Source organism: Cherax quadricarinatus, chromosome 38 (genome assembly GCF_038502225.1).
Source record: "Cherax quadricarinatus isolate ZL_2023a chromosome 38, ASM3850222v1, whole genome shotgun sequence".
NCBI lineage: Eukaryota > Metazoa > Arthropoda > Malacostraca > Decapoda > Parastacidae > Cherax > Cherax quadricarinatus.
Genome location: NC_091329.1, coordinates 23439215 through 23459601, shown reverse-complemented (window position 1 = coordinate 23459601; position 20387 = coordinate 23439215). Strand labels below are relative to the sequence as shown.

General features: G+C 39.1%; 1 protein-coding gene across 1 annotated transcript in view; it reads left to right on the top strand.

Moving 5' to 3' along the window:
- LOC128692821 (probable acyl-CoA dehydrogenase 6) overlaps window positions 1–20387 on the top strand; it is a gene marked incomplete in the record, with an annotated part of 187703 nt that overhangs the window by 129967 nt on the left and 37349 nt on the right. Inside the window, 1 exon segment of the mRNA XM_070092177.1 lies at window positions 4109–4304. Coding sequence (XP_069948278.1) covers window positions 4109–4304 — 196 coding nt within the window.

Below are 20387 nucleotides of genomic sequence, written 5' to 3'. Positions count from 1 at the left end.
TTTCTTAATCTTAGAAGTAGGCAACTTCTTCAATTTCTCTCTCCCCTCCTCCGAAGCAGTATCCTCAGGTCTGCCCTCTTGCTGTTCAAGATGATCTAGCAGCTCATCAGTGGTTAGTTCTTCACTGTCCTCCACCACCAACTCTTCCACATCCTCCCCACTAACCTCCAACCCCAAGGACTTCCCCAATGCCACAGTGGATTCCTCAACTGGCATAGGATTTTCAGGGTTAGCCTCAAACCCTTCAAAATCCCTTTTGTCTACACATTCTGGCCACAGTTTTTTCCAAGCAGAGTTCAATGTCCTCTTAGTCACTTCCTCCCAAGCCTTACCTATAATGTTTACACAATTGAGGATGGTAAAATGATCTTTCCAAAACTCTCTTAGAGTCAGTTGAGTTTCTGGGGTCACTACAAAGCACCTTTCAAACATAGCTTTTGTGTACAGTTTCTTGAAGTTGGAAATAACCTGCTGGTCCATGGGCTGCAGGAGAGGAGTGGTATTAGGAGGCAAAAACTTCACCTTAATGAAGCTCATGTCCCTAGAAAGTCGCTCTGCCACATCTGTAGGATGACCAGGGGCATTGTCTAATACCAGGAGGCACTTAAGGTCTAATTTCTTTTCAATTAGGTAATTTTTCACATCGGGGGCAAATGCATGGTATAACCAGTCATAGAAAAAGTCCCTAGTGACCTATGCCTTACTGTTTGCCCTCCACAGCACACACAAATTAGCCTTGAGGACATTGTTTTTCCTGAACACTCTGGGGGTTTCAGAGTGATACACCAATAAAGGCTTCACTTTGCAATCACCACTAGCATTGGCACACATCAACAAAGTAAGCCTGTCTTTCATAGGCTTATGTCCTGGGAGTGCCTTTTCGTCCTGAGTAATGTACGTCCTGCTTGGCATTTTCTTCCAAAACAGGCCTGTTTCGTCACAATTAAACACTTGTTCAGGTTTCAGTCCTTCACTGTCTATGTACTCCTTGAAGTCCTGCACATATTTTTCAGCCGATTTGTGGTCTGAACTGGCAGCCTCACCATGCCTTATCACACTATGAATGCCACTACGCTTCTTAAATCTCTCAAACCAACCTTTGCTGGCCTTAAATTCACTCACATCACTAGTTGCTGGCATTTTTTTAATTAAATCGTCATGCAACTTCCTAGCCTTTTCACATATGATCGCTTGAGAGATGCTGTCTCCTGCTATCTGTTTCTCGTTTATCCACACCAATAACAGTCTCTCAACATCTTCGAGTACTTGCGATCTCAGTTTCGAAAACATAGTTGCACCTTTGGCAAGAACAGCTTCCTTGATTGCCGTTTTCTTGCCCACAATAGTAGCGATGGTTGATTGGGGTTTATTATACAACCTGACCAGCTCAGAGATACGCATTCCACTTTCATATTTATCAATGATCTCTTTCTTCATCTCCATAGTAATTCTCACCCTTTTTGCTGTAGGGTTGGCACTAGAAGCTTTCTTGGGGCCCATGGTGACTTATTTTGCAGGTGCAATCACTAAAAAGGCTGTGATAATATGAAATGTTCCAGTTGTATGTTTGGAAGCGACCGTGGTGGCTGGCTGGCTTGTAAACACTGGCACCAAAGGGACAAGTGAGGCGCGCTCAGGCCAAAGTGGACACGTATGGTACGGAACGAATAGAGCTGGTCGGGTTTTTAAGTGCTAGTTGAGGCAAAATTTTTGCGTTTAAATGAATCGCTAGTCAGATTTATCGTTAATCAATGCCATCGCTGGTTGAGGGTCCACTGTATAAGCCACCTCTCTGGCCCTGTGCTATACTTCCTACAAGAGTGATGGACTGAACACATTGATTCCAGGCTGAGGGACTGATTGCCTCAAACTTCTCCTACTTTGTATTGGACCGATGAAGCCACTGTGTAGCGTAACGTTTCTTCAATAAAGATTCCCATATGTTGCATTAGTGTCTCAATTCTTCACTTAATATTGTAATATTCTTCATTTTGTTTAACCCTTTGACTGTTTCAGGCCCCTCTCTGAAACTGTCATTCTATGTCGCCAAATATTAAAAAAAAAAAAAAAAATTTCTTATGAAAATGTTAAGATTATTTTTCTGAGTGTTTTAGTCCAAAAAAAAAATTTTAAATTTTTGCCATCGGTACTTACCGAGATATAGAGCCGTGAAGTTTGCAGAAAATGAGCCGCGTATGGCAACAGCGGCGACTGCCGCTCACCCGGTAAACTTTAGTTTACTTGTAATTGAAGGTTTTTTGTTTTTTTCACTATTTTATTTTTTCACATAACTTATGTGGCCTATGAGACCAAAGTAAGGTGCAATGTATATATATACACTCGTTGTATACAACACAATAAGCACACAAACATAATTATCAATATATTGTTTACAAAACTTGTTTACAAAAACAAACAAACAATCATCCTCCTCCTCCTCCTCCTCCTTCTCCTCCTCCTCCTCCTTCTCCTCCTCCTCCTCCTCCTCCTGCTCCTCCTCCTCCTCCTTGTCCACCTCCTCCTCTTCCTCCTCCTCCTCTTCCTTCTCCTCCTTCTACTACTCCTCCTTCTACTCCTACTCCTCCTCCTACTCCTCCTCCTTCTTCTCCTCCTTCTTCTCCTCCTCCTTCTCCTCCTCCTTCTCCTCCTCCTTCTTCTCCTCCTCCTTCTCCTCCTCCTCCTCCTCCTCCTCCTCCTCCTCCTCCTCCTCCTCCTTCTCCTTCTCCTTCTCCTCCTCCTTCTCCTTCTCCTTCTCCTCCTCCTCCTCCTCCTTCTCCTCCTCCTTGTCTTGTGTGCGAGTGTGTGGCTTATAATTGTTTTGAGTCAGAAGTCGGCAGCTGTCAAAGTGACATATTGTCTCATTAGTCACTCCCCCTACCGCCTGTCAAAACAATGGGGTCGGATGCTGCTTCCCCTCCTCCATTCTATCTAATTATCTTTCTCCCTCATTCTATATCTTTCAATCTGTCTCTCTTTCTATCTGTCTGCCTATCTCTGTCTCACAGGTACACATAAATACAAGTATACATAGTGTAAATTACCTAGGATAACCCAAGAAATCCAGACAAAGTGCTATACTCTGCTTGAAGATGTGAGTAAACGTGATGACACAGTCTTGTGGCTCTCTCTGAGACAGAGAGCTAGATGGACAGACAGGGAGCTTGACAGACAGACAAATAGACAGACAGAAATGTTTGTGTACCAGCAAAAACAAAGGGAGGGTGATGGTCATGTAATATTACCCTCCTTTACGCTCATCAAAGTCAGCTCTTATCAGATGTTATCTCCCCTTATCTTGTCACTGTCATGGGGTGGACTTTTTTTTTTCTTGCTTCAAGGGAACAATATTATTACATCATCATCTTCCTCCTCCTCCTCCTCCTCCTCCTCTTCTCCTCCTCCTCCTCCTCCTCCTCCTCCTCCTCCTCCTCCTCCTCCTCCTCCTCCTCTTCCTTCCCTCCTCCTCCTCCTCCTCTTCCTTCCCTCCTCCTCCTCCTCCTCCTCCTCCTCCTCCTCCTCTTCCTTCCCTCCTCCTCCTCCTCCTCCTCCTCCTCTTCCTCCTCCTCTTCCTCCCGTCCTCCCCCTCCTCCTCCTCCATTGCTTTTGGTCTCAAACTCCTCCAAATCATGAAATTGATCTTCACTGACACTTCCATCTGTGTTAGAGCATCACTTGGGAAGAGAAGAGTCCCAGATTTGCTGGGGAATCACATATTTCTTACCGCTAGACATGCTGAAAAAGGACAACTGAAATGGCATTCCCACAATGCACCACTGGCTCCCCGATTTTTTTTATATGGTGCACACTGATCATGGAGACCCATTCTCTCACATGTGGGCCTACCAGCTTTCTCCTGCTTGATTTGAAGCTGCTAGAATTTATGCGTATAAATACGTCAGAAACATTGGCTCGTAAGACGTATTTATACGTTGGAAGCAGTCAAAGGGTTAACTTCATATTTTGTGTTCTCCCTTATTTTAAATTTACTGGTAAAAACAGTTTTGTAGGTAAGGGTATTCCTTATTTTAAGGCCATTGGTTTATGTCTGTGAGAAATTCATGGGCTTGCTTTATAATATAACATTGTAATTAAATTTTTTATGCATCAGTTTCAGCAGGAGCGTATGGCCTTGTCACTTGGTGCTCTGAAGCCGCTTGAGATGTGTATACAGGAGACTATAGACTACACCCGGGAAAGGAAAGCATTCGGGCAGCCACTACTCAATAATCAGTACCTTCACTTTCGTCTGGCAGAGCTGGAAACAGAAGTGGAGTGCCTGAGGTCTCTCATCTACAGAGCAGTAGGTTGGTGTTAGTCCCATGAATAACTTCTTGTATTATTCTTATTTACAATACTGTACAGGACAGAACTAGCTGTGTGCAAGGAAGTGGACCCAGCTCATAGTGTGTGGCTCCACACAGGTAATAAATGCTATAGCCATAGGAAAACTGATTCATGGATACTCTAAGGAAAATCTTTCTTTTTCCATTGATGTTTTAAATTAAAGTTTTTTCTATGTTGTTTAGTGTCTTTGAAACACCACTTGTCTACTTAAGTCTGCCAGTTACAGGGAAACTTGAAAAAATTTGAACTATATTCAGTAGTAAGGACTTAATTCTGCAAACTCTGCTCTACTCGTGTAGCTAGAACTATTTAATCACTTCTAGGTAAGTAAAACAGGCTTGTCCAACTCTCAGAATTTCCACTTATATTGCACCGTGATGAAAAGAGCATCTCCACCTGTGTGTAAAAAGAATTAAATGATGACCCACAGAGAAATTTTTTATAATGATCTTATTTTAATAACATGTTGGTTGTCTCCCACCAAGGCAGGGTGACCCAATAAAAAAGAAATAAAAAATCATCATCATCATTCTACACTTTCACCATCATTCATACATAATCACTGTCTTTCCAGCTCCACTACACAACCTATTCTTGTTGAAGTCCCACAGGGGAGTGTCCTTGGCCCACTTCTCTTTCTCATTTACATCAATGGCCTACCAAATGCATCTAATCTCCTTAAACCTATTTTATTTACAGATGATGCAATTTACGTCTTCTCTCACCCAAACCCAGCCATACTAACAGATGCTGTAAATGCTGAACTGCTAAAAATATCTACTTGGATAATTACAAACAAACTTACTGTCATTGTAGACAAAACCTACTTCATGCTTTTTGGAAACAGAACTTCAAATGTACAGCTAAACATATTTATATAAATTAAAATGTAAATATTTCTTATTTATAAATTATGTTCATATATTGTTTGTGGATAGTGGTGGTGGCACAAACCTGTACGGCTTCTCTCAGTGTCCATTATAAACCCAACAACAACACTTTCATCATTTATCCTCACATACATTATGACATTTTATTCAGTCTAGGGTATATATCATGTTTCTATGTTTTTAATATTGTTTATTATGTCATTAGTTGAATTGTGATAGATAAATAAGCTGTAGAGTTGATAATAGTATCATATTGAAGTACTATTCTGTCAAGCTTCCCGACAGCAGGAACGGATTAATTGGATTTCCATTACATGGAAAGCATATAAATCTATAGGGGAAGGAAGGCGGGGTAGGGGTCGTCCTCGAAAGGGTTGGAGAGAGGGGGTAAAGGAGGCTTTGTGGGCAAGGGGCTTGGACTTCCAGCAAGTGTGCATGAGCATGTTAGATAGGAGTGAATGGAGACGAATGGTACTTGGGACCTGACGATCTGTTGGAGTGTGAGCAGGGTAATGTTTAGTGAAGGGATTCAGGGAAACTGGTTATTTTCATATAGTCGGACTTGAGTCCTGGAAATGGGAAGTACAATGCCTGCACTTTAACCCTTTGACTGTCGCGGCCGTATATATACGTTTTACGAGGTGCCGTGTTTGACGTATATATACTCATAAATTCTAGCGGCTTCAAATCAAGCAGGAGAAAGCTGGTAGGCCCACATGTGAGAGAATGGGTCTGTGTGGTCAGTGTGCACCATATAAAAAAAAATCCTGGAGCACGCAGTGCATAATGAGAAAAAAAAACTCCGACCGTTTTTTTTAATTAAAATGCCGACTTTGTGGTCTATTTTCGTATAGTATTTATGGTTGTATTCTCGTTTTCTTGGTCTCATTTGATAGAATGGAAAACATATTACAGAAATAGAGGTGATTTTGATTGATTTTACTATAAAAAGAACCTAGAAATGGAGCTCAAAGTAGGGGAAATGTTTGATTTTTGCCAATGTTCAAAAGTAAACAAATGATGCCATTATCCAATAAATGTCCAACTAGCCATTCTAATATGCAGTCATGAATGGGTTGATGTTATTTATACAGTTATTACAGCATTGCAGTAGTCTGCATAATAGTAAGTCTAATATTTTTTGTTTGAATAAAAATTCAAAATAGAAAGCAAGAGTAATATCAGAAGGGCCTGGAGACGTGACTGATGAACAAATAATATGTTATTTTAGAGCCAGGAATGTCTGCATTGTTCATTCTGGACCTTATTTTGAAATTGTCATATTTTTTAGTTTTCATGAAATTGGCCAAATTGCAAATTTCTGACCACATTATTAGGTAGTTGAAATCAGTAAATGGGCAGTTTCTTGTATTCAATCGATAGAAAAAATGAAGTTCTAAAGAAATAGCTATGAGTTTGGGCGACTGGAACAACGGAATTAGCCGAAAATAGGGCTCAAAGTGGGCGAAATCGCCGATTTGTAAACAGCGCCGAGGTCGCTAACTTCGCGAGAGCGTAATTCCGTCAGTTTTCCATCAAATTTCGTTTTTTTGGTGTCATTACAATCGGGAAAAGATTATCTATCATTTCATAAGAAAAAAAAAATTTTTTTTTTTTTAAATTTTGCGACACCAGGAGACACCTCAGGATTGGGGGTTGCGACACTCAAAGGGTTAAAGGAGGGGTTTGGGATATTGGCAGTTTGGAGGGATATGTTGTGTATCTTTATATGTGTATGCTTCTAAACTGTTGTATTCTGAGCACCTCTGCAAAAACAGTGATAATGTGTGAGTGTGGTGAAAGTGTTGAATGATGATGAAAGTATTTTCTTTTTGGGGATTTTCTTTCTTTTTTGGGTCACCCTGCCTTGGTGGGAGATGGCCGACTTGTTGAAAAAAAAAAAAAATTCTTGTGGAGAAAATTAATTCGGATAATGACAGAATTGGTTAAAGACAAGCTCTCTGGAACAGATTAATGTCATTAGCCGAGGGTCCACTGTACATCATAATGTAAATTGTTTTTAAATTGTTCCATTGTAATACTGTAATATTTATAAACTAATTCAGTAGTGTAATAATTCTCTACTAGACTTATCAAAGCCATGTAGCATTACCTGATAGAATATTCAATTCTTTTGTACTCGCTGTAACTCATCTAATGACCATATGAACTCTTATTGCCTTCCTAATCTTAAGTTAATCTTTAAGTTTGCCCAAAATCCTTTGCATGCAAAGAGGCTTTTGGCCTGTACACCCAACTTACATTCCTCTGTACAACCATGTATCATGTCAAAATAAACATATTCATCTTAGAGGTGCCCAGATATGACAGTTTAGATGTCACTCCAAACAGCCAATATTCCAAACCTCTCCTTAACCCTTTGACTGTCGCGGCCATATACATACGTCTTACGAGGTACCGTGTTTGACATATATATACTCATAAATTCTAGCGGCTTCAAATCAAGCAGGAGAAAGCTGGTAGGCCCACATGTGAGAGAATGGGTCTGTGTGGTCAGTGTGCACCATATAAAAAAAGTCCTGCAGCATGCAGTGCATAATGAGAAAAAAAAAAACTCCGACCATTTTTTTTAATTAAAATGCCGACTTTGTGGTCTATTTTCGTATAGTATTTATGGCTGTATTCTCTTTTTCTTGGTCTCATTTGATAGAATTGATTTTACTATAAAAAGAACCTAGAAATGGAGCTCAAAGTAGGGGAAATGTTTGATTTTTGCTAATGTTCAAAAGTAAACAAATGATGCCATTGTCCAATAAATGTCCAACTAGCCATTCTAATATGCAGTCATGAATGGGTTGATGTTATTTATACAATTATTACAGTATTGCAGTAGTCTGCATAAAAGTAAGTCTTCTATTTTTGGTTTGAATAAAAATTCAAAATAGAAAGCAAGAGTAATATCAGAGGGGCCTGGAGACATGACTGATGAGCAAAGAAAATGTTATTTTAGAGCCAGGAATGTCTGCATTGTTCATTCTGGACCTTATTTTGAAATTGTCATATTTTTTAGTTTTCGTGAAATTGGCCGAATTGCAAATTTCTGACCACATTATTAGGTAGTTGAAATTGGTAAATGGGCAGTTTCTTGTACTCAATCGATAGAAAAAATGGAGTTCTAAAGAAATAGCTATGAGTTTGGGCGACTGAAACAATGGAATTAGCCGAAAATAGGGCTCAAAGTGGGTGAAATCGCCAATTTGTAAACAGCGCCGAGGTCGCTAACTTTGCGAGAGCGTAATTCCGTCAGTTTTCCATCAAATTTCGTTTTTTTGGTGTCATTACAATCGGGAAAAGATTCTCTATCATTTCATAAGAAAAACTAATTTTTTTTTTTTTTTTAAATTTTGCGACACCAGGAGACACCTCAGGATTGGGGGTTGCGACAGTCAAAGGGTTAAAGTGCAGGCATTGTACCTCCCACCCACAGGACTCAAGTCTGGCTAATTGGTTTCCCTGAATCCCTTCACAAAATATTACCCTGCTCACACTCCAATAGCTCATCAGGTCCCAAAAACCGTTTGTTGCCATTCACACCTATGTAACACGCTCACACACGCTTGCTGGAACTCCAAGCCCCTCGTCCACAAAACTTCCTTTACCCCCTTCCTCCAACCTTTCCTAGGATGACCCCTACCCTGCCTTTCTTTCCCTACAGATTTATATGCTCTCCAAGTTATCCTATTCTGTTCAACCCTCTCTAAATGACCAAACCACCTCAACAACCCCTCTTCAGCCCTCTGACTAATACTTTTAGTTACTCCACACCTCCTAATTTCCACACTATGAATTCTCTGCATAATATTTGCAACACATTGCTCTTTGACATGACATCTCCACTGCCTCCAGCCTCCTCCTTGCTGCATTATTTACAACCCATGCTTCACACCCATATAAGAGTATTGGTACCACTATACTCTCGTACACTCCCTTCTTTGCCTCCATGAATAACGTTTTTTGTCTCCACAGATACCTCAAAGCACCTCTCACCTTTTTTCCTTCATCAGTTCTATGGTTAACCTCATCCTTCATAAATCCATCTGCTGACAAATTAACTCCCAAATGTCTGAACACATTCACTTCTTCTATACTCCCTCCCTCCAATGTGATATCCAATTTTTCTTTATCTAAATCGTTTGATACCCGCTTCGCCTTACTCTTATCGATGTTCACTCTCAACTTACTACCTTCGCACATCCTCCCAAACTTGTCCTCTCACTTTTGCAACTTTTCTTCAAAATCTCTCAAAATTTGTAATGATCTTATTATTGATTATTATTTAGAGGCTTAATACAAATTGCTTATAAAGATTTAAGATAGTCCTAATTGTTGCTGGCCATGAAAAAGATTAATGTGAAATTTTGAATAGGGATTTGTCATGGAAAACACCTGTCCCTCCATCTGTAGTGATGTGTAACACATTCTTAAAGTAATAAAGGAAGAATTGGTTCTCAGTAATTCAAGTAAAGCATTACATCATCACAGTGTTTGTTCAGGGACCTTGTTTTGTAACTGAAGATTCCTGAATATTTTTTTACCAAAGAAACTTCAGCATTGTTTGCTGCATAGTAATTGCAAGTAGGGTCATTAGACTGTCCACAGCTCTTTATAGAAGCATGTGCAATATAATGTTAAGAGAATAACAATAGGAAGATAACAATTGTCTATGTCAAAGAAGAAATACGATAGAATACTAAAGCTAGATCTTGAGATTCTTAAATTATTTGTCCAATAACAATATTGATCTTGTATCAAAGTTATACGGTGTGAGAAGAATTAGTTACATGTGGTAAATCATGCATTTAATGTGAGTGATTCAGTGAGAGGCACTAATGGCTTTTTGACAAAAGTCAAAAGGAAATCCATATATGAATATAATAGTGGTAAAAAAACTTTCTTCTTCTTTCAATGCACCGACTGTATCCCACCAAGGCAGGGTAGCCCAAAAAGAAAAACAAAAGTTTCTCTTTATAAAAATCGTAATGTAAACAGGAGAAGGGGTTACTAGCCCCTTGCTTCCTGCATTTTAGTTGCCTCGTACAACACGCATGGCAAATGGAGGAAGAATTCTGTTCCACTTCCCCATGGAGATAAGAGGAAATAAACAAGAACAAAAACTAAAAAGAAAATAAAAGAAAACCCAGAGGGGTGTGTGTATGTATATGCTTGTACATGCATGTGTAGTGTGACCTAAGTGAAAGTAGAAGTAGCAAGACCTACTTGAAAGCTTGCATGTTTATTCGACAGGAAAAAAAAAAAAAAATCAGCAATCCTTCCATCATTGCTGGTATCTTTTTTCTGTCTCATAAATATGCAAGATTTCAGGTACGTCCTGCTACTTCTACTTACACTTAGGTCACACTATACATGCATGTACAAGCGTATATATATATATATATATATATATATATATATATATATATATATATATATATATAAATATATATATATATATATATATATATTTATATATATATATATATATATATTTATATATATATATATATTTTTATATATATATATATATATTTATATATATATATATATTTATATATATATATATATATTTATATATATATATTTATATATATTTATATATATATATATTTATATATATATATATTTATATATATATATATATATATATGTCTATATATATATATATATATATATATATATATATATATATATATATATATATATTTATATATATAGATATATATATATATATATATATATATATATATATATATATATATATACAGTGGACCCCCGGTTAACGATATTTTTTCACTCCATAAGTATGTTCAGGTGCCAGTACTGACCGAATTTATTCCCATAAGGAATATTGTGAAGTAGATTATTCCTTTCAGACCCCCAAACATACACGTACAAACGCACTTACATAAATACACTTACATAATTGGTCGCATTTGGAGGTAATCGTTATGCGGGGGTCCACTGTATATATATACCTCTCTTGGTTTTCTTCAATTTTCTTATTAGTTCTTGTTCTTGTTTACTTCCTCTTATCTCCATGGGTTTAGTGGAACAGAATTCTTCCTCCATAAGCCTTGCATGTCATAGGTGACTAAAATGCTGGGAGCAAGGGGCTAGTAACCTCTTCTCCTGTATACGTTACTAAATTTAAGAAGAGAAACTTTTGTTTTTCACATTAGGTCACCCTGCCTCGGTGGGATATGGCCGGGTTGTTGGAAAAAAAGAACATAGTAAAAATAACACTGATGGGGAGATTCTGAAGAGAAGTTACAAAAATTGGTGGACAGATTGGAGAGGATATGTAAAACAATGAAATTAATAGTGAACGTAGAAATGAGCAAGGTGATAAGAGTAGCAAAAAATCTAGGCAATACAGTATTATATACCAGATTGGAGGGACAGAGTATTGAGGTAACAAATGTACAGTATTCAGATATTTGGGAGTGAACATGTCAGTGTATTGGTCTGTGAAAGACAAGGTGAACCATAGAATAGGCGAGGGAAATGGGGATGGTACTGTGTTGAAGCTTCTGTGGAAAGAAAAGTTTATCTATGAAGAAAAAAAAAGGCAAATGTATTAGAGTATAGTAGTACCATCACTTTTATGTTAGGCATGGACTATTTTAAGCACTGCAGTGAGGAAGAGGCTAGAGACAGCAGAGATATTGTGTTTAAGAATAATGTATGGTGTGAATATCATACAAAGAATTTGAAGCATAGAGATTAGAAGACAGGCTAGTGTGAGTAGGTTAGAGTGAGTGTAAACAAGTGGTTCTTAGGGTTTAATGTGCTGTTGGAGTGTGAAGTAACAATTTGTTCCACTTCCATGGGGAGGTGGAACAGAATTCTTCCGTAAGCCATGTGTGTTGTTGGAGGCAACTGAAATGCCAAGAGCAAGGAGCTAATAACCCCTTCTCTTGTATATACAGCCTCTCCTCACATAACGACGTACTCATTAACCGATGACTCGGACTTACGACAGGCTCTCTGACCGGTTTGCATGCCTAAATAATATATATTAGACCTGATTTCCTCTATTCTCTTTATTACAATATACAGTACACTACTGTATAAACATTTAAAAATATGCCAGAAATGTTATATATGGTGCAATGGTGACATTAAAATAATATCAAAGATGGTTGACACAAACCCACTATCATTATAGTATGCTCCTCACTTAGTGACAAATTGGTTTACTGATGTGTTCTTGGGAGCAGAACTCCGTTGTTAACCCTTTGACTGTTGAGACCCCTCTCTGTCACAAAATATTCGAAAAAAAAAAAAATCTTATGAAATGATAATCTTTTCCCAATGGTAATGACACCAAAAGTATGAAATTTTATGGAAAACTTCCAGAATTACTCTCTCGCGAAGTTAGCGATGTCAGCGATATAAATGCATCAACGATTTTGCTCACTTTGAGCCCAATTTTTGGCCAATTCCACTGTTCCAGTTGACCAAACTCATAGCTATTTCTTTAGAACTCCATTTGTTCTATCAATTGAGTACAAGAAACCACCCATTTACCGATTTCAACTACCCAAAAAAGTGGTCAGAAATTGGTAATTTTGCCAATTTCATGCAAATTAAAAAAGATGCCAATTTCAAAATAGGGTCCAGAATAAACAATGCAGACATTCCTGGCACTAAAATGACATTTTCTCTGTTCATTAGTCATGTTTCCAGGCCCCTCTTATATTACTCTTGCTTTCTGTTTTGAATTTTTATTCACTCTTATGCAGACTTCTGCACTGTTGTAAATAATTGTATAAATAATGTCAACCCATTCGTGACTGCGTATTAGATGGGCCAGTTGGACACATATGGGATGGTAACGTCATTTGTTTACTCTTGAACATTAGCGAAAATCGAACATTTCTGCTTCCTTGTCCTCAATTTCAAGGTACATTCCATCGTGAAACCAATCAAAATCATATCTATTTTTGTAACATATTTTTCATTCTATCAAATGAGACCAAAAAAAAATGAGAATACAACCATCAATACTATATGAAAATACACCTCAGTGTATGTATTTTGGTGTATTAATTAACCCTTTGAGGGTTTTCGTCGTACTAGTACGTCTTACGCGTAGGGGTTTTTGACGTACTAGTACTCATAAATTCTAGCGGCCTCAAATCTAGTGGGAGAAAGCTGGTAGGCCTTCATATGAAAGAATGGGTCTGTGTGGTCAGTGTGCACAGTCTAAAAAAAATCCTGCAGCACACAGTGCATAATGAGAAAAAAAAAACTTTGACTATTTTTTTTGAATAAATCAGCGACTTTGCAGTGTATTTTCATATGGTATTTATTGTTGTATTCTAGTTTTCTTGGTCTCATTTTATAGAATGGAAGACATATTACAGAAATTGAGATGATTTTGACTGGTTTTACAAAGAAAGGTGCCTTGAAATTGAGCTCAAAGTAGCAGAAATGTTCGATTTTTACCAAATTTCAAAAGTAAACAAATCGTGCCAAGCGTGCAATACACGTCAACTGGTGAGTCTAATATTCTTTTACAAGTGCACCAATAATATTTATACCATTTTTTACACTAATGCAGTAGTCTGCATAACAGTAAATCTTATATTTTTTGTGAAAATAAAAATTCAAAGTGGAAAGCAAAAGAATATAAGAGGGGCCTTGAGACGTGACTAATGACTAGAGGAAATGTTATTTTAGTGCCAGGAATGTCTTTCTTGTTTATTCTGGACCCTATTTGGAAATTGGCATCTTTTGAAATTTGTGTGAAATTGGCAAAATTGCTAAATTCTGACCACTGTACTGGATAGTTGCATTTCATAAATGAGTGGTTTCTTGCACCCATTCGATAGAAAAAATGGAGTTCTAGCGAAATATTCATGTTTTTTGTCGACTAGTACAGTGAAATTGGCCGAAAATGGGGCTCAAAGTGGGCAAAATCGCCGATGCGTAAACATCGCCGAGACCGCTAACTTTGCAAGAGCATAATTCCTTAAGTTTTCTATCAAATTTCAAACTTTTGGTGTCTTTATGATCGGGAAAAGATTCTCTATCTTTTCATAAGAGAAAATAATTTTTTTTTTTTTTTAAATTTGGCCAACCCTGAGAACGAGTTTCGGAGAGGGCCTGTCGACCCTCAAAGGGTTAATACATGTAGTAATACACCAAAAACATGGTCGGAATTTTTTTTTCTCTTGCACTGCTTGCTGCAGGATTTTTTTTATATTGTGCACACTGACCACACAGACCCATTCTCTCACATGTGGGCCTACCAGCTTTCTCCTGCTTGATTTGAAGCTGCTAGAATTTTGGCATATTAATACATGTATGTCAAAAACACTGGCTCGTGAGACGTATATATATGACACCAACAGTCCAAGGGTTAAGTGTTGAGAGGCTGTATTACTAAATAGAGAAACTTTCATTTTTTGGGGGGCCACTCTGCCTCAGTGGGATATGGCTGGTTTGTTGAAAGATTAATAATAATTAACCCCTTCTCCTTTATAAATTACTAAATTTAGAAGCAAGAAAAACTTTATTATTGTTATTATCATATTACAGGTTGGCCATCACTAATCCAGCAGTCAGTCATCTGGTTCCATCAGTTATTCGGCACTAATTTCAGCAAGCATAATTTCAAATTTTCAGGGTCGCCACACCAGTTTGCTGCTACTGTTTGGTGGCGCTACTTGCTGCATATATAATCCCAGTTTCTTTTTCTCCATTTATTGTTATAACCTGCTTGCTTTTAGCCCTAGCCATGGTTCCAATGAATAAAAGAAATGATTCTCGTTGTGTGGCTTTGAAACCACTGTTGGTTGCCATGGGCTCAATCTCTTGATGCAGGGAAAATGCATTATTATTACACTAATATCAACACTACAGTTTATTTACCTATTACAATTAATTTAATGTGATATAACAATATAAATAGCATAAAAAATGGTAAATACTCTGGAATGAATATTTTTTTTTTTTTTAACAAGTCAGCCATCTCCCACCGAGGCAGGGTGACCCAAAAAAGAAAGAAAATCTCCAAAAAGAAAATACTTTCGTCATCATTCAACTCTTTCACCTCACTCACACATAATCACTGTTTTTGCAGAGGTGCTCAGAACACAACAGCTTAGAAGCATATACATATAAAGATACACAGCATATCCCTCCAAACTGTCAATATCCCGAACCCCTCCTTTAGAGTGCAGGCATTGTACTTCCCATTTCCAGGACTCAAGTCCGGTTATATAAAAATAACCGGTTTCCTTGAATCCCTTCACTAAATATTACCCTGCTCACACTCCAACAGATCGTCAGGTCCCAAATACCATTCGTCTCCATTCACTCTTATTAAACACGCTCACGCATGCCTGCTTGAAGTCCAAGCCCCTCGCCCACAAAACCTCCCTTACCCCTTCCTTCCAACCTTTTCGAGGATGACCCCTACCCTGCCTTCCTTCCCCTACAGATTTAAATGCTCTCCATGTCATTCTACTTTGATCCATTCTCTCTGAATGACCAAACCACCTCAACAACCCCTCTTCAGCCCTCTGACTAATACTTTTATTAACTCCACACCTCCTAATTTCCACACTCCGAATTTTCTGCATAATATTTACACCACACATTGCCCTTAGACAGGACATCTCCACTGCCTCCAACTGCCTCCTCGCTGCTGCATTCACAACCCAAGCTTCACACCCATATAAGAGTGTTGGTACTACTATACTTTCATACATTCCCTTCTTTGCCTCCATAGATAATGTTTTTTGTCTCCACATATACCTCAATGCACCACTTACCTTTTTTCCCTCATCAATTCTATGATTAACCTCATCCTTCATAAATCCATCTGCCGACACGTCAACTCCCAAGTACAGTGGACCCTCGCCTAACGCTATTAATCCGTTCCTGAGAGCTCAACGTTAGGCGAAATTATCGTTAGGAGAATTAATTTTCCCCATAAGAAATAATGGAAATCAAATTAATCCGTTCCTCACAGCCCAAAGTATGAACAAAAAAAAAAATTTTTTACCACATGAAATATTAATTTTAATACACACAAACCGAAGAAGACATGCACAGTTACATGACACTTACCTTTATTGAAGATCTGGTGATGATTGATGGGATGGGAGGAGGGGAGAGTGTTGATGGTGTCAGTGTTTAGACGGGGAATCCCCTTCCATTAGGACTTGAGGTGGCAAGTCCTTTTCCGGAGTTACTTCCCTTCTTCTTTTAATGCCACTAGGACCAGCTTGAGAGTCACTGGACCTCTGTCGCACAACATATCTGTCCATAGAGGCCTGTACCTCCCATTCCTTTATTATTATTTTTTTTATTATCACACTGGCCGATTCCCACCAAGGCAGGGTGGCCCGAAAAAGAAAAACTTTCACCATCATTCACTCCATCACTGTCTTGCCAGAAGGGTGCTTTACACTACAGTTTTTAAACTGCAATATTAACACCCCTCCTTCAGAGTGCAGGCACTGTACTTCCCATCTCCAGGACTCAAGTCCGGCCTGCTGGTTTCCCTGAACCCCTTCATAAATGTTACTTTGCTCACACTCCAACAGCACGTCAAGTATTAAAAACCATTTGTCTCCATTCACTCCCATCAAACATGCTCACGCATGCCTGCTGGAAGTCCAAGCCCCTCGCACACAAAAACTCCTTTACCCCCTCCCTCCAACCTTTCCTAGGCCGACCCCTACCCTGCCTTCCTTCCACTACAGACTGATACACTCTTGAAGTCACTCTGTTTCGCTCCATTCTCTCTACATGTCCGAACCACCACAACAACCCTTCCTTTATGACATTCCTAAAGTCTTTCACAACATTGTCAGTGCAATAGTCACCAGCACGGCTTGCAATAGCTGTGTTAGGGTGATTTTCATCAAAAATGGTTTGTACTTTAAGCCACATTGCACACATTTCCTTAATCTTTGAAGTAGGCAACTTCCTCAATTTCTCTATCCCCTCCTCCGAAGCAGTTTCATCAGGTGTGGCCTCTTGCTGTTGAAGATGATCTAGCAGCTCATCAGTGGTTAGTTCTTCATTGTCCTCCTCCACCAACTCTTTCACATCCTCCCCACTAACCTCCAACCCCAAGGACTTTCCCAATGCTACAATGGATTCCTCAACTGGCATAGGATTCCCAGGGTTAGCCTCAAACCTTTCAAAATCCCTTACGTCTACACATTCTGGCCACAGTTTCTTCCAAGCAGAGTTCAAGGTCCTCTTAGTCACTTCCTCCCAAGCCTTACCTATAATGTTTACACAATTGAGGATGCTAAAGTGATCTCTCCAAAACTCTCTTAGAGTCAATTGAGTTTCTGAGGCCACTACAAAGCACCTTTCAAACATAACTTTTGTGTACAGTTTCTTGAAGTTGGAAATTACCTGCTGGTCCATGGGCTGCAGGAGAGGAGTGGTATTAGGAGGCAAAAACTTGACCTTAATGAAGCTCATTTCCGCAGAAAGTCACTGTGCCACGTCTAAAGGATGACCAGGAGCATTGTCTAATACCAGGAGGCACTTAAGGTCTAATTTCTTTTCAATTAGGTAATTTTTCACAGTGGGGGCAAATGCATGGTGTAACCAGTCATAGAAAAAGTCCCTAGTGACCCATGCCTTACTGTTTGCCCTCCACAGCACACACAAATTAGCCTTGAGGACATTGTTTTTCCTGAACACACTGGGAGTTTCAGAGTGATACACCAATAAAGGCTTCACTTTGCAATCACCACTAGCATTGGCACACATCAACAGAGTAAGCCTGTCTTTCATAGGCTTATGTCCTGGGAGTGCCCTTTCCTCCTGAGTAATGTAGGTCCTGTTTCGCATTTTCTTCCAAAACAGGCCTGTTTCGTCACAATTAAACACTTGTTCAGGTTTCAGTCCTTCACTGTCTATGCGCTTCTTGAATTCCTGCACATATTTTTCAGCCACTTTGTGGTCCAAACTGGCAGCCTCACCATGCCTTATCACACTATGTATGCCGCTACGCCTCTTAAAACTCTCAAACCTACCTTTGCTGACCTTAAATTCGCTCACATCATCACTAGTTGCAGGCATTTTTCTAAGTAAATCGTCATGCAACTTCCTAGCCTTTTCACATATGATCGCTTAAGAGATGCTATCTCCTGCTATCTGTTTTTCGTTTATCCACACCAATAAGAGTCTCTCAACATCATCTATCACTTGCGATCTCTGTTTCAAAAACAAAGTTGCACCTTTGGCAAAAACAGCTTCCTTGATTGCCGTTTTCTTGGCCACAATAGTAGCGATGGTTGATTGGGGTTTTGTGTACAACCTGGCCAGCTTGGAGACACGCACTCCACTTTCATACTTAGCAATGATCTCTTTCTTCATATCCATAGTAATTCTCACTCTTTTTGCTGTAGGGTTGGCACTAGAAGCTTTCTTGGGGCTCATGGTGACTTATTTTGCAGGTGCAATCACTAAATAGGCTGTAATAATATGAAATGTTCCGATTGAATGATTGAAAGCGACCGTGGTGGCTGGCTTGTAAACACTGGCACCCACGGAACAAGTGAGGTGGGCTCAGGCCGCACGGGGACGCATCTCGAACGAATCACGTTGAGTGAGTTTTTTAGCGCTAGCCGAGGCAAAATTTTTGTGTTAAAATGTATCGCTAATAGGATTTAACGTTATGCGATGCATTCGTTATGTGAGGGTCCACTGTATCTGAAAACATTCTCTTCTTCCATACTCCTCCTCCCCAATTTGATATCCAATTTTTCTTTATCTAAATCATTTGATACCTTCATCACCTTACTCTTTTCTATGTTCACTTTCAACTTTCTACCTTTACACACACTCCCAAACTCGTCTGCTAACCTTTGCAATTTTTCTTTAGAATCTCCCATGAGTACAGTATCATCAGCAAAAAACAACTGTGTCAATTCCCATTTTGTATTAGATTCCCCATAATTTAATCCCACCCCTCTCCCGAACACCCTAGCATTTACTTCTTTTACAACCCCATCTATAAATGTATTAAACAACCATGGTGACATTACACATCCCTGTCTAAGACCTACTTTTACCGAGAAGTAGTCTCCCTCTCTTCTACACACCCTAACCTGAGCCTCACTATCCTCATAAAAACTCTATACAGCATTTAGTAACTTACCATATACTTGCAACATCTGCCACATTGCTCTCCTATCCACTCTATCATATGCCTTTTCTATATCCATAAATGCAATAAAAACTTCCCTACCTTTATCTGAATACTGTTCACATATATGCTTCAATGTAAACACTTGATCTACACATCCCTTACCCACTCTAAAACCTCCTTGCTCATTCGCAATCCTACATTCTGTCTTACCTCTAATTCTTTCAATTATAACCCTACCATACACTTTTCCTGGTATACTCAGTAAACTTATTCCTCTATAATTTTTGCAATCTCTTTTGTCCCCCTTCCCTTTATATAAAGGGACTATACATGCTCTCCTCCAATCTCTAGGTACCTTCCCCTCTTTCATACATTTATTAAACAAAAATACCAACCATTCCAACACTATATCCCCCCCCCTGCTTTTAACATTTCTGTCATGATCCCGTCAGTTCCAACTGCTTTACCCCCTTTCATTCTACGTAATGCCTCACGCACCTCCCCCACACTCACATCCTGTTCTTCTTTACTCCTATATGATGATGTACCTCCCTGCCCAGTGCATGAAATTACCGCCTCCCATTCTTCGTCGACATTTAACCCTTTGAGGGTTTTGGTCGTACTAGTACGTCTTACGCGTAGGGGTTTTTGTCGTACTAGTACGCATAAATTCTAGCGGCCTCAAATCTCACAGGAAAAGGCTGATAAGCCTAGATGTGAGAGAATGGGTCTGTGTGGTGGGTGTGCGCAGTAGGAAAAAAATCTGGGACCCAGTGGTGCATTGTGGGAATGCCATCATAGTACACAATTTCCACCATGCCCTGTGGTAAGAAGTTCCTCACTCCTCGGCGAATTGGGACACTTTTGTTCCCCAGTGACAGTTCTAATACAGATGGAAGTGACAGTGAAGATGAGTTTCAAGGTTCTGGTGAGGTTTTGACCGAAACTAATGACCATAATATGGGTAATAGTGAGGAAAACCCAGACAACCCACAGCCTTC